We start from the raw sequence: 15,417 nt of genomic DNA on the forward strand, positions 1-15,417 counted from the left end.
AAATCAAACTTTGCTTCTTATTTTTTTTAGTTTTTTACTTACATTATTGTCTAATTATACCCGTTACAAACAGTAAAAGGGTATGCTAGGGTATGTATGTAATAGGCAGAAGGAAGCGTTTCCGACCATATAAAATACATATATATGTATATTCTTGATCAGGATCAATAGCCAAGTCGATCTGGTCATGTCCGTCTGTCCGTTCGTATGAACGTCGAGATCTCAGGAACTATAAAAGCTAGAAAGTTGAGATAAAGCTTAAAGCCTCCGGAGACAAAGACGCAGCGCAAGTTGTTGATTCATGTTGCTACGCCCACTATAACGCCCACAAACCGCCCAAAGCTGCCACGCTCACACTTTTTGAAATTATTTCATTTTTTGGTTAGTAATGTAAATTTCTATCGCCCACTCTAACGCCCACAAACCGCCAAAAACTCTCTCCTTCGCACTTCCACTAGCTGAGTAACGGGTATCAGACAGTCGGGAAACTCGACTATAGCGTTCTCTCTTGTGTTAATTTTATTTCCGAAGCGAAAAAACAAAACTTATATAAACATTTATTAAAAATCAACAAATAAATCTTTAAGAGCAGGAGTAACTATTTGTATGCTTTTCGTGAGAGAGTCAGTAGCTCTGAAAGTTTATTGCAGGTTGATATACCAAACGCATTTAATTTCCTACTCATGAGTATATCATTATAGTAAGTGCCAGGGTATTTGTGCTTTGTTATTTGCCTTATACTCACTTATTAGAACTTATAAGATTTTTAATTTTACGGAATCTATTTACTATGATATGCAATGTTTTCATAATTTAAAATAATTGGGTATTTCCGTTAGTTACCAGCAATTTGTAATTATACCCGTTACTCGTAGAGTAAAAGGGTATACTAGACTCGTTGAAAAGTATGTTACAGGCCGTCGGTCGATACAGTCGATCTGGCAATGTTTGTCTGTCCGTCCGTATGAACTGTCCGTCGAGATCTCAGGAACTATAAAAGCTAGAGTGTTGAGACTTGGCATGCAGACTTCAGAGACATACACGATTCATATAGCCCACCCGTCAGTGTGGGAGTCTCTCCTTCGCATTTTCAATAGCTGAGTAACGGGTATCAGTTTGTCGGAGAACTCGACCTTGGCGTTCTCCCTTGTCTTATTCTTAGTTTGTTACAATTATCGTGTCAGCACTTTAAATTTACATCGACAGTCCCGGCAATTATACCGGGGTTGTTCTCCGATGTTGGCGAAACAAATAATTAAGCAATCAATAAGACAATTAAAATATTTCAAAGGATTATAAAACTAGCGTAACAAGCTGAATCCTTTAATGTTCTAGAAACTAAGGCCATGATTAGACTGTTTCAACTGCAGGAGTACTGCCTACGGTTAATGGGGCATAATGACGACATGGATAGTACCGAAGTCAGGGCACTTAGCTTAAAGCACATTAGCTCCCTGATTTTCGTTATTTCGGCGCAGTATCCTTTGATCTCTTATGTCGCCCACAACCGCAATGACATGGAAAAAGTCACGGCATGTCTCAGCGTGGTGTTCACCAATATGCTAACGGTTATAAAAATTTCTTCATTTTTGGCAAACAGAAGGGACTTTTGGGAAATGATTCGCCGCTTCAGGAAAATGCATGAGCAGAGTAAGTTAGCTTTTTATAATACAAAAAAGGTTTAAAACGGCTGTTTCGATCAGCAAGTCCAACTCAAAGAAACGGAGAAGGATTTGACTACGTTGCCGAAGCCAATAAACTAGCATTTTTTCTGGGAAGAGCATATTGCTTGTCCTGCGGCCTTACCGGGCTCTATTTCATGCTGGGACCCATTCTAAAAATTGGAGCTTGCCGTTGGCATGGTACAACATGTGACAAGGAGCTGCCCATGCCAATGAAGTAAGAATTCATTGAGATTTTAAAGAGTTTTACGGATTATCCTTTTCCAGGTTTCCATTTAACGATTTGAAGAGCCCAGGATACGAAGTTTGTTTTTTCTACACCGTACTAGTCACTGTTGTCGTTGTTGCCTATGCGTCGGCAGTCGATGGTTTATTTATTTCGTTTGCTATTAATCTGCGAGCTCATTTTCAGACACTGCAGGCCCAAATTGAAAACTGGGAGTTTCCATTATCCAAACAAGACACACAAGCAAGGCTGAAATCAATCGTTGAATACCATGTGCTACTGCACTCCTTATCCTCAAAGTTACGATCGATGTACACACCCACTGTGATGGGGCAGTTCGTCATAACCTCCTTGCAGGTTGGTGTTATAATATACCAACTAGTGACAGTGAGTAGAACGATTGATTCCGAAACGACCCCTTAAAGACCCCCCACTACTTTCACTTAGAACATGGACTCTGTTATGGATCTCTTACTGTATGCATCGTTTTTCGGTTCAATCATGCTGCAATTATTTATCTATTGCTACGGCGGTGAAATCATCAAGGCTGAGGTGGGATTTAAAAGTTCGTTGTACTTTTTATACACGTTACACTTAAAGTAAAAGGGTATACTAGATTCGTTAAAAATTATGTAACAGGCAGAAGGAAGTGTTTCCGACCATATATAAGGTATATATGTTCTTGATCAGGATCAATAGCCATGTCTGGCCATGTCCGTCCGTATGAACGTCGAAATCTCAGGAACTATAAAAGACACATAGACGCAGTTTGTTGACCCATGTTGCCACGCCCACTGTAACGCCAACACTTTTGAAAAATATTTTTAAATTTTTTACAGTTTTGTTAGTCTTGTAAATTTCTCTCGATTTAGGCAAAAATCGTTTTGCCACGCGCATTGTAACGCTCACAAACCGCCCAAAAATTGTCAATTCTGAGTAACGGGTATCAGATAGTCGGGAAAATCGACTATAGCGTCCTCTTTTGTTTGGTTTATGATTTCTTGTCTTCTAGAGTTTGCAGGTTGATACTGCTGTTCGGCTCTCCGACTGGCATCTGGCTTCTCCCAAGTCACGTACATCTCTGTCATTGATCATTCTTCAGTCCCAAAAGGAAGTGGTTATCAGGGCTGGTTTCTTTGTTGCATCTCTAGCTAATTTCGTTGGGGTAACTCATATACATTCTTATGCATATTTCAGTTGACTCTGGCTAACTTTTACTTGCAGATCTGTAGAACAGCCTTATCGTTGATAACACTCATCAAATCTATTGAATAAATAAATAAAATGTATCAAAATATTTGTCCTGTCAATTTTCTTTAAAGTTTTTAAATTATGTAAATTATATATAATACAATACATACATATATGTGGGAATGGGTCTGGCATCACTGTTCAGCCGAACACACCATAGCACTATCGGAAATTTGACCCCTTTTTTGTGGCCAAAACCCATTTTCTGAAAGTCAGAATATTACAATAATATTTAGTGTACGCATTCATAATTGACCAATCTTTAGTGCTGCGTACTAGAAATTTTAATAGATGGCGCCACAACAAAGAAATCAGCTGTTTAAAACAGCTGTTGCGCGTACACAAAACAACAATCTGCAACATTAAGTTTGTCTTTCGTTACAAAAGTTATAATATCTTTGGAACCAAAGCGTTAATTTTCATTCTGTAAAAAGTATTTTAATCAGTGTTTGCAACATTTAATAGAAAAAAAAACTAGTGTTGTCCCAGTAATTTAGTAAAAATCTTAGTTGCTTTACAAAAGTATTTTTTTTTAATACCTAACTTTGAATAGAGATTTAAAGTGATTGCAGCAGATTGCATCAATAAAATATACCTCATGTTGTACCTTATTTAATTCTTGTTCAGATTATTGTAATTTTAAAAACCACTTTTACCGATTTTGGGAGAATTTATAGATTTTAGACTTAACCCTACTTTTCCAAATTCAGAGTAATCTCATGCTAAACGGGAGTTAAACAAGGCGGTTGCTGAATTGTTATTTTTATTATTACTATTGTTGTTAACTTCTGTAAAATAATTAAGTATATAAACTCTATCACGAAATCAGTTGTTTTTGCTCAGATTAGAAAAAGCAGACAACATGAGAGAAAGCCTTTACGAAATTTAATAATATAAATATAAGGGATTGTGCCACGCCCCCAGTTTTGGGGTACGTTTAGATATGGTCTAGTGCAAATTAATGCAAACAAAAAAATTAAATATCTTTATTCGTTCTGGAGTTATAAATTACAAAAAATAGAAAGGGCGGTGCCACGTCCACAATTTTTGGTACCATAAAAGATATGGACTAGTGTAACCCCATACAAAAAACACCAATTGAATATCTCTCCCCGTTCTGGAGTTATTAATTTAGGCCAGAAAAAGTGGTCAAATTTCCCATAGTGCATAGATGAGTTGTGACGAGGAAAGGAGATTGACGAGGAGGTGAAAAGCGAGGAGTTGAAATCGAGAGACGACGCTGAGAAGACGTAAAAAAACTACGACAAAAAACGGCGACGAAATATATCATATGTTAAATTCTCTTCAGACTTGCATTATATTCTAAACTACATTATCCAAGCTATACTTAGCACTATTAAAAATTAAATTAAATAACAAAACAGTGGAACTTGTCATTAAAAACCAAAACCAATCCCACATATACATATATAAGTATTATTAATGTCAAAAGCAATATCTTTATTTTCGTTTCCTTTTGATATCAGAAAATATTAAATTTCCACTGTTTGTATATAGTATAAAATGACTTGTTATATATCAATAATTGGGGAATCCAAAGACTGCATGTAAAGTAGAATATTTAATTTTTAACTAATGGTTTTTAACAAAGTTAATTTAAGCATGCATAGAATTTCGAAATACCTTCAGTTTTAGTGCCTAACTTATATGACAAGAATGGGTGGCATTTCGGAATGCCTATCCAAAGACATATTGCACAAGTCTGTACGTCTCAGCAGTTATGCGAGTAGGAAATTTAGTTACCTATAGCTATATTTCCTGCTGAACTAGCGGGTAGATCTTAAGTATCTTATATAGAAGTGCCACCCTGATCACACTCAACAATTTTGAGTGCGGTTGCCACTCACACCGGTCATCGCGGGTACATACAAACACCCGTTCAAAATATTCGGGTGTCTGCAAACACCCTGGTGCCTGCGCACCCGAATCAATGCGGCACCCTACGTCGCGGGTACCGATCACACTCGCCACTCATAACGAAGGGTAGAGAAGGCAAACATGCAGAAAAAGCCAAGTGCCTTTTTTCTCGGAAACACCCGGGTGTCTCGTACCAAAACAAAAAATGTTTGGTAGACATTCGAGTGCCTGTGGTAGGTAACATACGAAAAAGAAAAGTACAGTAAGTACTGAAAAACGAAATATATTATGCCCAAAATCTGTAGATTTATGCATTCTTTTTACAGAAATTTAACCAACACGAAATAGACATTTCTTTTTATACCCGTTACTAGCAGAGTAAAAGGGTATACTAGAATCGTTGAAAAGTATGTAACAGGCAGAAGGAAGCGTTTCCGACCATATAAATTATATATATTCTTGATCAGGATCAATAGCCGAGTCGATCTGGCCATGTCCGTCTGTCCGTCCGTATGAACGTCGAGATCTCAGGAACTACAAAAGCTAGAAAGTTGAGATTAAGCATACAGACTCCAGAGACATAGACGCAGCGCAAGTTTGTCGATTCATGTTGCCACGCCCACTCTAACGCCCACAAACCGCCCAAAACTGCCACGCCCACACTTTTGAAAAATGTTTTGATATTTTTTAATTTTTGTATTGGTCTTGTAAATTTCTATCGATTTGCAAAAAAACTTTTTGCCACGCCCACTCAAACGCCCACAAACCGCCCAAAGCTGCCACGCCCACACTTTTGAAAAATTTGATAATTTTTCATTTTTGTATTAGTCTTGTAAATTTCTATCAATTTGCCAAAAAAAATTTTATCACGGACATTCCAACGCCCAAAAACAGACAGACGGACATGGTCATATCGACTCGGCTATTGGTCCTGATCAAGAATATATATACTTTATATGGTCGGAAACGCTTCCTTCTGCCTGTTACATACTTTTCAACAAATCTATTATACCCTTTTACTCTACGAGTAACGGGTACAAAAACAATAGAAATAGAATTGTGTTAATTAAGTATAAATACTTTTTAATAATATACATAATATATTATTTAATAATACATAAGTTTGTTTTTTGTTAAGACATTAGATACGTCAAAACGTAAAAACATGTGCCCGACCTTTTTCTTGGGTGTTTCCATTCACCCTAAATTTTTTGTACCGTGTCTCGCTTCCACCCATACAATTTTTATGCATACAGAAAAGTACCTGCGGCCGATCCTTGCTTGCGCGTCACTCACCCTAAATTTCTTTGCACAGCAGACACGCGGGTGTTTTTGTGCAAGTACGAAAAAACACCCTGGTGGCAAAAAACCCTGGTGTTTACCATTGCTAAAAATAGGGTGTCTCCAAACACCCGGGTGCGGGTGGCTTGCTGCAGTTCTCTGCTGCCTAACACAAAAATGATTTTTTGTTGCACAAAGACAAACATAACAAATTATTTTCATTTTGAATCATTTTGAAATTTTTAAGTTTAAACTTTCACCGCTCTTTTGCCTAAAATGTGTGCTTGAAAAACAACTGCACTTTTCTGGTGCGCTTTCGACACAACGTTCATTTAATCTCAGCTCCAGTTTCCATTCCCGTGGATTTTGACGTAGTTGAGCAAGTGCGTCGCCAAAAACCCATATACAAACAACTGCGAACTGATGTCTACGCTAAGGCCAGATATAACTCGTAATACTTGTGAAACAGTGCAAAGCACCACATTAAAGAATAGGTCAATCTTAAAAACAGTGGGAGAGAACTTTTTATGATAGGACTTGACTTGCTTATCGCTTCGGAATTATACTTAAGTATGGCCACTCACTGAATTGAAATAAGACCTCAAATTGAGCAATGCACCGTGAGGCGAATGCAATAAGATCATTTATAATTACTTTCTTGCCATCAGATACCGCTTACTAAAAAGTGAAATAAAAAAATCAAGAAATTTTGGTCGTGACAGTGGGCAATCTTTTTTAACTTTATAGTTATTTTTTAGTTCCCGAGATGTTGTCGGTAAGTGATTCTTATCAAGAATATATGTACATATATGTATAGGGTAGCAAACGCCTACAATCTACAACCTACAAGCTGTTAAACCCTAGTTACATTTTCCAGGCTGAGTACATTTTATATAGTTTATATAAATAGTTGGGTGGCTCAGTGAAAGACGGACTTTAAAAAGTGACGTCGCTTAACCACTGTGCAAAGAAATCCGACATCCGTTGAGTGGTCCGATACGCTGCCACAAAAGCTGGACTTCCAGTGACTAGAGTTCTACGATGACAACATCAAGTCTTGTGTTCAGCGCATCTGTATCCCTTATTCTGTTGATGTGGACTGGTGCTGGGCATTGCCAAGTAGGCTACGTGCGGCACCTGTCGAAGCTGCGGATTAGGGAACTTGAAAAATTGGCAGTTCGTATGCAGGGCTCCATAAACAACGAAAAGTATGCTTGTGAGAGCTATTTCGACTACGTATGTAGCCGCAATCGACCCCTCTTTTCAATAATGGGTAAGTGAGTATACCGCGTGTTTACGAAGGGGCCTAATGCTTATACCTAATCTAAGGACACATGCCCCAGGTGGACGAACTTATGCAGCTGCTGACCGAGCTACAGAATGATCCAGAGCAGTTCGAGGCAAAACAGAAGATGCTGGACTTCTTCATCTCCTGCAACTCACACCATGCGCTGGATGACTGCTATCGTGAGACCTTTGAGTATTTCAAGCCACTCTTCGGGTATATAGTTACAAAAAACTTGCTCGATGGAGGATCCCACGAGCTGGATGACTTTCTGGGCATTTTGGACCGCTTCGTTGCCAGGCTTCAGAAGGACAGAGAGTCGAATCCCATTCTCAACAAGCTGGCCACGTACAAGCAGAAGTTCAAAACGCCGCGCATCTACTTTCATGCCAGAGACTTGAGTCGGGAGTACAAGACCCTGCGGATCTACCGGGAGAGCTACGAGCATAATGTACACAATCTGCAGCAACATAGAAAGCTGAACTCAACATACGAGCTGGGGGTTCAGCGCACCATGCTGGATTGGAGCATGTATCTCTTCCAGAGCCGCAACAAGCCCATGTCCTACTTCTACTCCACGTTTTCGGTCCACTTGTACATGATGCTTTTCAATACTCGGGAGCGTCAGCGGGACTTCACGCGGTTCCGAGAAGATGTAGAGTGCTTAAGGCTGCCGCAATTCGTTAATGTTCTGGATGAGGCCAGAATGCTGGCTGTGATTTACCTAAAGAGTTTCCGAGCCTCCTGGATAGACTACAGCGCGTGGACCAACTCGCCTCCACAGAACAGTGGGATCTACGATCAAGAGAATGGTGTCCTTCAAAAGTACCATCTTGACAACAAGCGTATATTTTTTACTCTTTACGCTCAGAACTTTTGTGAGTTTGGCAAGGATCTGGCTGAGAATGTCTTCTATCTGGGCCTTAAACAGAATAAAGACTTTTTCGATGTATACTCCTGTGGTTTCCAAACGGAAAACCCTATGACTTGTGTTTAATAGATCAAATCCTTTTTTACCATTTATTTAGTTTACGAGATAGGATAAGAGCAATAAAATTCTTTTGGAGCAGTTTAAACTCTTTCATAAATATGTTTAGTATTCGGTACCTATTGCAAATTAGATGCAAATATGCAAAAGTTTACTTTCCGAAATCTAGGCGTCAATTCCACATGGACTTGACGAGATCCACAATGTGATCTTAGTTTTTGGCACGGATTCGTGCCTCTGGAATGGGAGTGGAACATTTTTTCTGGAAGTCCCGACTTGAAAAACAAGAAAAAACGCTATAATCTAGTATCCCGACTATCAGATAACCTTTTCTCAGATAGTGGAAGTGCGAACTAGAAATTTGGAACATTTTCTCGCATTTTAATAAAAATTGGAAAAAAAGAATGAAGTGTAAAAAAATTAAACAAAAAAGAATGCTATAGTCGAGTTCCCCGACTATCTAATACCCGTTACTCAGCTAGTAGAAGTGATCCCGACGTTCATATGGGCACACTGACAGATAGATGGAGCGAACAACATGTCTAAGTTGACTTGGCTAGTTACCCTTATAAAGAATGTATACACTTTGCAATAAATATAGCTTATACTTATACTCTACGAGTTTAGGTAGCTTTCAAAATAAACCAAGATAGAACGCTATAGTCGAGTTCCCCGACTATCCGGGTATCTGATACTCAGGTAGTGGAAGTGTAAACGAGAAATTTCAAAAAAGTATTAGATTGGGGAGAAAAAGAATAAATAAAAATTGAAAAATTTTGAGCGACAGTATTAGGTGGTTTCTAAGCCTTAGAAGGGCCGTGTTTTTGGTATACAGATAGATAAAACAGCCAATATACCAATAAAAATCAACAAAGTTTTTAAACATTTAACAAATCTGCATGCTAAATCTTAACCTACTAGCTAGGTTATGGTAGGATAGACGGGCTGTCAGATTCACTTGGTTGGAAGAACCATGTATACTTACTATATATGGTCGGAAAAGCTAGTATATCCTGTAACTCTTCGAGTAAGGGGTAGCATCGTTTTAAGTTTTAAAGTGTACTTAATGCTAAACCGTGCCACAGCACTTCCGGTTTGTCCATTACACCATACTCTTGAAACTTCTTTGGTGTACCTTGTTATCGCATTTGGGCCTTTGCCACTGCGTCTGCGGTCGCGTCTGATTTCTCCAGCCTAAACTTTTGCACCTTGTCAAAGTAATCCTTTGCATCCTGTCTGTGATAAAGTTTTGCCAAGTCGGTGCAAGTGTTGCCAACACCATCCAAAGTCGCCAAGTCTGCGCCGTGCGTAACAAGGACTTTGATGAGCTCCATGCTAGCGTTCATAACCACTGCAAGCAAGGAGCGAATTAAAATTCGATTTAAGCAGTTTAACTTTAACCTTTTCCAGTCCTACCTGCACGCATAAGAAGGGTCCAGCCGTAGATGTCTCTGGCTTCAACATTCGCCTTAGCATCGAGAGCGAACTTTACCATTTCCAGCTGATTGGCATCGACGGCGCAGTGGGCGGGAGTCATGCCGTTGCTGTCCGTTGCCTCCAGGCGGGCCTTCTTGTTCAGAAGAATACGAGCGGATGGCTGGTGACCGTAGTAGAAAGCCAGCTGCGAGGTTTAAAGTACTGTACGTAATAAGTACTGGTGAATTAGGCTAGAGCAGTCACATACGTGCAGAGGAGTCCGGCCGCTTCCCGGATTTCCGATGTGGACGCTGCAACCGGCCGAGAGCAGCAAGTCAATGATGCACATCTCGCCCTGAATAATGGCATTGGCAAGTGGCAGGAATCCGTTGGAAGCCGGATATTCAATCAGGCTCGGACGTCGACGCAGCATTCTTTTAACCAGGAATTGCTGCCCTTTTCTTATGGCTAGGCTTAGGCAGTGGGTTGATGGGAGTGCTGCCGCTGTGCAAGCCTAAAGTTTTAGAAAGACGAATTGTTATTGCGGAATTAAAATTAGATTTAATAACCATGAAGTAAATTTAAGGTATATAAGTTATGGAATGGAAAGTTCTTAGTAAAGTTAACTTACAAAAATCTAAACTATGTGCTCAACAACAATTAGATTTAATAACCATTAAGTAATTTTAAAGTATTTCTGTTATGGAATGGAAATTTCTTAGTAAAGTTAACTTACAAAAATCTTAATGATGTGATCAACAACAAGTGCAAAATGCAACATGTTAAAAACAACCAAAAGACATTCTCGACCATTGGATACCAAAAACTTTTTTAGCTACACAATAATATTATTAGATAGCTCAATTTAAATTATAACTTGTTTAATGCTATTCTATTTCTATATATTTAAATGTCCTCAGTAGGTTTAATACCAAAGTCAATATATGTAATAAAAGAGACGATGGGACTTTCCACTTTCAAAATTTATAACAAATGTATTCAAGCAATAGTGAACGCTACAGTCGATTTCCTCGACTATCTGATACCCGTTACTTAGCTAGTAGGAGTAAGTAGTATGTAGAAAATTTAACATTTTGTTGGCATAGCGATATAAACTGATACAAAAACAAGAGAGAACGCTATAGTCGAGTTCCCCGACTATCTGATACCCGTTACTTAGTGTAGGTGCGAAGGAGAGTGTTCAACACTCACAGTTTTGGCGGTTTGTTGGCGTTAGAGTGGGCGTGGCGAAGAGTTTTTTGGCAAATCGATAGAAATTTACAAGACTAATACAAAAATGAAAAAATATGAAAACCGTTTTAAAAAGTGTGGGCGTGGCAGTTTTGGCAGCTTTAGAGTGGGCGTGGCTTCATGAATCGACAAAATTGCGCTGAGTCTATGTCTCTGGAGTCTGTATGCTTAATCTCAACATTCAACGGACAGACGTACGGACAGACGGACATGGCCATATCGACTCGGCTATTGATCCTGATCAAGAATATATATACTTTATATGTTCGGAAACGCTTACTTCTGCTTGTTATATACTTTTCATCGAATATAGTATACCCTTTTAATCTACGAGTACCGGGTATAAATAGCAAAATCAAAGAATATCAGAATATTTTTATACCCGTTACTCGTAGAGTAAAAGGGTATACTAGATTCGTTGAAAAGTATGTAACAGGCAGAAGGAAGCGTTTCCGACCATATAAAGTATATATATTCTTGATCAGGATCAATAGCCGAGTCGATTTGGCCATGTCCGTCTGTCCGTCCGTCTGTCCGTCTGTCCGTCTGTCTGTCTGTATGAACGTCGAGATCTCAGGAACTACAAAAGCTAGAAAGTTGAGATTAGGCATACAGACTCCAGGGACATAGACGCAGCGCAAGTTTGTCGAATCATGCTACCACGCCCACTCTAACGCCCACAAACCGCCCAAAACTGCTAAGCCCACACTTTTGAAAAATGTTTTAATATTTTTTCATTTTTGTATTGGTTTTGTAAATTTCTATCGATTTCTCAAAAAACTTTTTGCCACGCCCACTCTAACGCCCACAAACCGCTCAAAGCCACCACGCCCACACTTTTGAAAAATGTTTTGATATTTTTTCATTTTTGTATTAGTCTTGTACATTTCTACCGATTTGCAAAAAAACTTTTTGCCACGCTCACTCTAACGCCCACAAACCGGCAAAAACTGTCAGTGTTGAAGACTCTCTTTCGTACTTTCACTATCTGTGTAACGGGTATCAGATAGTCGGGGAACTCGACTATAGCGTTCTCTCTTGTTTAAGTTATGGTTGTGACAGTCTTTTGTAGTTTGTCGGAGTTAGTTTGGACGTGGTCAAAATCAAAAGGGGCACATCGTTTTTATCTCGCTATGGAAGGTTATTGATTTATCGAATATAATAATAAACAATTACGATTATTTCAGGCGAGATAGCCAAAGGCACATATTGACGTTTATCCTTAGAAACTGCCAGCGCTTTTATACGTAGTCGGTATCCGAAGTTTTCTTCCAGATTTGTAACAGTTATTGGAGAGCTGGAAGTCCAATCCAACTGTAACCATCCAAGTCGTTTATGGAACTTATCTATACGGTAGACCGAGGCATTTTTTAACAAAGACCAATGAAGATGAAGGCTGTTGACTGTAGGACTGGAAATTCGCGACACGAAATTAGGCCACAAGAGTTCACACTCTTCCTGGTCCAATTTATTGGTAAGCCCATCTTCGCTTTGATTTGACTCCTTTTTAAACGTGCTGCACATCAGTAACTGTTGAGGTGTTTGCCTTAGCGATAACAATAGACGGGGCAACGCCATGGTTACCAAAAAAATCGAACTATATTGTCAAAAGCATTTGTTATGCCAATATTATCAACATAAAGTAAATTCATGAAGTTGTTAACAGAAGTTTGCTGTCCCACAGTGGCGCATTAGATACATTTGCTTAATTAAATTCAAATTTTGATGACAACGGATCGTTGCGTGGGATATCGGTTCAGTATTTTAGAAGTTACACGTGTTCAAAGTTGAACCTATTTTGGGATGCAAAAAAAGCAGGTATTTTTTGTAGAAAATTCTGACTTTGCGGTCGATTTTTAGGTAAAATATGTAACCGACCGGCTTGGTTATGGTCTCTTTGGAAAGGGTCATCAAATCTCGGTAAAACAAAGGTAGAATAAATGTATATTATTCTTTGCAAGTGCAGGAATACCTGTTTTTCAACTTTGATGGAGTATATAAATCGATTCCCTACCATTCCCTGGGTTTGGAGTATGAGGTGTTGTTCTTGAATATGTTCTTTATCAGAATCAAAAGAGATTGGGTCCACGTCCCACCCCGAATTTTCCAGGCAAAAGATACTTTCAACTCAGGGTAAAAAACGCGCGGCTTAGTGCAAATTCTGCTACAAGCGCAGTCGCTGTGCAGTTCGAAATTGTATGGCGGGCATATTATTCTTGTATTGGCGGCTTGTTTTTCGATCTCTGACTTCAAAAATATTAAATTAAGTAAAATTGAATGATTATTTTTAATTATTTGTAAAAAAAAGGTTAAAATAAATGAAAAATCGTCGAAATTCTAAATAAAAAAAAAGACATTTTTTTCTTTAAAATTTATTTATTTTTTGTTTTTAAAACATTAAATATGTACCATATTAGCATTTTCAGAAAAAAACAAATAAAAAGTATTTGTCGAAATTGAGAAAGCTGCCTCCAAAAATATTAATTTTCGAGTATAAAAATACTATTTATCACACCATATTTTATGACCACTTAATCGAAAGGTATTAAAACTACCTTTCATTATCTTATGAAAATATCTCAACTGGTTCAAGAGTTATGATTTCAGTAAAGCAAAAGTATCTGTGCGTCCGTTTATTGCTCCGTCCATATGAACGTCTAGATCTCAGAACTATAAAAGAGAGAAAGCTAAGTTAAGTTAAACATAAGACATAGATCGCTTATAAAGTCCTTTTTGCGCCGAAACAGAAACTATTGTTTCGTGCTTATAGAAGCATGTGTGCCGACCTAACGAGTCTTGGATATACGGTTTCACGTCGGCGATTATTCCGGAAATTTCTGACAGAACTTATCTGCCTGCACAATGAGCCAACTCATCCACCGCCACGGAGGAACGGGTGCCGGCCACAGAGATAGGAGTATCTCGTTTTCAGCCGTTTCTCGACTGACATGTCAAGCACAAAGACTGACACAACCACATGCGAAAAATTATCATTTGTCAAAATCACAACAAGAAACCGTTTTACATTTAGCCACTCTTAAGCTAGACGCCTCAAAGCCAACGCATCCTCCAGTTTAAGCCCGCACACCGTCCTGCGGGAACATGCTTGTGCTTTTGCCGGCCCGAAATGACAACGTCTGTTGCTGAAGCTGAGAGAAGTTGTCATCTTTCTTCCTAACTTTTCATTGATTGAAAACGAGCGTACCATCATGGCGCCAGGAACGAAGGGAGCCGGTCAGGACTTGGTTCTGGCTGCTTCAGACAGCGGGTTTTCAATTTCATTATTTGTGTTAGGGAACGTATAACTTCAATTTACGATTTACAGTGTCTATTCGCTGCTGATATTATTAATAAATGCTTATTCACTGCCATTACACATCATTCGCGGGGGCGAATATTAGCCAGCCATAATAGTATTTGATCTCAATACTTTTCAGATTCCAGATTGGTGGGTTTATGTATTATTATTGGTTTAGCACATTACAGATTAAAAATATTTAATAGAAACATTTGTCAAATTAAAATTAAACATATGGTCCATACTATCGACTTATGTATACAAATAACTAGAATTTGTTAGCCAATCAAGGTAACATACCGAAATCAAAGACATTGGAATATTATAATTAAATTATTATTAATATAATTTTATACCCGTTATAGTATCGTAGATTCGTTGAAAAGTATGTAAGAAGCAGAATGATGTGTTTCCGTCTATATAATGTATATATATTCTTGATAAGGATCAAAAGCCGAGTCGATCTGGTCATGTCCGTCTGTCCGTCCGTCTGAACGTCGAGATCTCAGAAACTATAAAAGCTAGAATGTTCAGATTATGCATGCAGACTTAAGAGACATAGACGCAGCCCAAGTTGACCATGTTGCCACGCCCACTCTAACGCCAACAAACCGCCCAAAGCTGCCACGCCCAAATTTTTGAAAATGTTTTGATATTTTATAATTTGGTTATTAGTATTGTAAATTTCTATCGATCTGCAGAAAAACTTTTTGTCACGGCCACCCTAACGCACACGAACCACCCAAAACTGCCACGCCCACACTGTTGAAAAACGTTTTTATATTTTTTTACATTTTCGTTAGTCTTGTAAATTTCTCTCAATTTGCTAAAAATCTTTTTGCCACGCACCCTCTAACGCCC

At 38.6% G+C, this 15,417-nt stretch overlaps 3 protein-coding genes across 3 annotated transcripts; 2 read left to right on the forward strand and 1 right to left on the reverse strand.

Annotated features, from left to right (window-relative positions):
- The first annotated feature begins 1,346 nt into the window (after nucleotides 1-1,346).
- On the forward strand, nucleotides 1,347-3,191 carry LOC120452745 (odorant receptor 82a). Its single transcript, XM_039637120.1, has 6 exons — nucleotides 1,347-1,650; nucleotides 1,704-1,899; nucleotides 1,950-2,295; nucleotides 2,356-2,460; nucleotides 2,921-3,073; nucleotides 3,133-3,191. The coding sequence occupies exons 1-6, from the start codon at nucleotides 1,347-1,349 to the stop codon at nucleotides 3,181-3,183; spliced, it is 1,155 nt and encodes a 384-aa protein (XP_039493054.1). The 3' UTR covers nucleotides 3,184-3,191.
- A 148-nt stretch (nucleotides 3,192-3,339) lies between these two features.
- On the reverse strand, nucleotides 3,340-12,491 carry LOC120454089 (ankyrin repeat domain-containing protein 1). The gene is made up of 5 exons (XM_039639100.1): nucleotides 12,435-12,491; nucleotides 10,276-10,521; nucleotides 10,008-10,212; nucleotides 9,727-9,942; nucleotides 3,340-3,364 (listed from the first exon to the last, which is right to left on the reverse strand). The coding sequence occupies exons 2-4, from the start codon at nucleotides 10,438-10,440 to the stop codon at nucleotides 9,731-9,733; spliced, it is 582 nt and encodes a 193-aa protein (XP_039495034.1). The 5' UTR covers nucleotides 10,441-10,521; nucleotides 12,435-12,491; the 3' UTR covers nucleotides 3,340-3,364; nucleotides 9,727-9,730.
- LOC120454088 lies at nucleotides 7,348-8,679 on the forward strand. The gene is made up of 2 exons (XM_039639098.2): nucleotides 7,348-7,591; nucleotides 7,648-8,679. The coding sequence occupies exons 1-2, from the start codon at nucleotides 7,360-7,362 to the stop codon at nucleotides 8,598-8,600; spliced, it is 1,185 nt and encodes a 394-aa protein (XP_039495032.1). The 5' UTR covers nucleotides 7,348-7,359; the 3' UTR covers nucleotides 8,601-8,679.
- Nucleotides 12,492-15,417: the final 2,926 nt, after the last annotated feature.

The sequence above is a fragment of the Drosophila santomea genome, chromosome 3R, assembly GCF_016746245.2.
Source record: "Drosophila santomea strain STO CAGO 1482 chromosome 3R, Prin_Dsan_1.1, whole genome shotgun sequence".
Lineage (NCBI taxonomy): Eukaryota > Metazoa > Arthropoda > Insecta > Diptera > Drosophilidae > Drosophila > Drosophila santomea.

Bases quoted from the DNA above. Each gene is read 5' to 3' on its own strand.
- LOC120452745 (XM_039637120.1), top strand. From the start codon at position 1,347: ATGATTAGACTGTTTCAACTGCAGGAGTACTGCCTACGGTTAATGGGG. The intron at 1,651-1,703 runs GTAAGTTAGCTT...TGTTTCGATCAG, and splicing joins CAGGAAAATGCATGAGCAGA to CAAGTCCAACTCAAAGAAAC. The intron at 2,296-2,355 runs GTGAGTAGAACG...ACTTTCACTTAG, and splicing joins TAATATACCAACTAGTGACA to AACATGGACTCTGTTATGGA.
- LOC120454088 (XM_039639098.2), top strand. From the start codon at position 7,360: ATGACAACATCAAGTCTTGTGTTCAGCGCATCTGTATCCCTTATTCTG. The intron at 7,592-7,647 runs GTAAGTGAGTAT...ACCTAATCTAAG, and splicing joins ACCCCTCTTTTCAATAATGG to GACACATGCCCCAGGTGGAC.
- LOC120454089 (XM_039639100.1), bottom strand. From the start codon at position 10,440: ATGCTGCGTCGACGTCCGAGCCTGATTGAATATCCGGCTTCCAACGGA. The intron at 10,213-10,275 runs GTATGTGACTGC...TAAACCTCGCAG, and splicing joins GCGGCCGGACTCCTCTGCAC to CTGGCTTTCTACTACGGTCA. The intron at 9,943-10,007 runs GTAGGACTGGAA...CCTTGCTTGCAG, and splicing joins GACCCTTCTTATGCGTGCAG to TGGTTATGAACGCTAGCATG.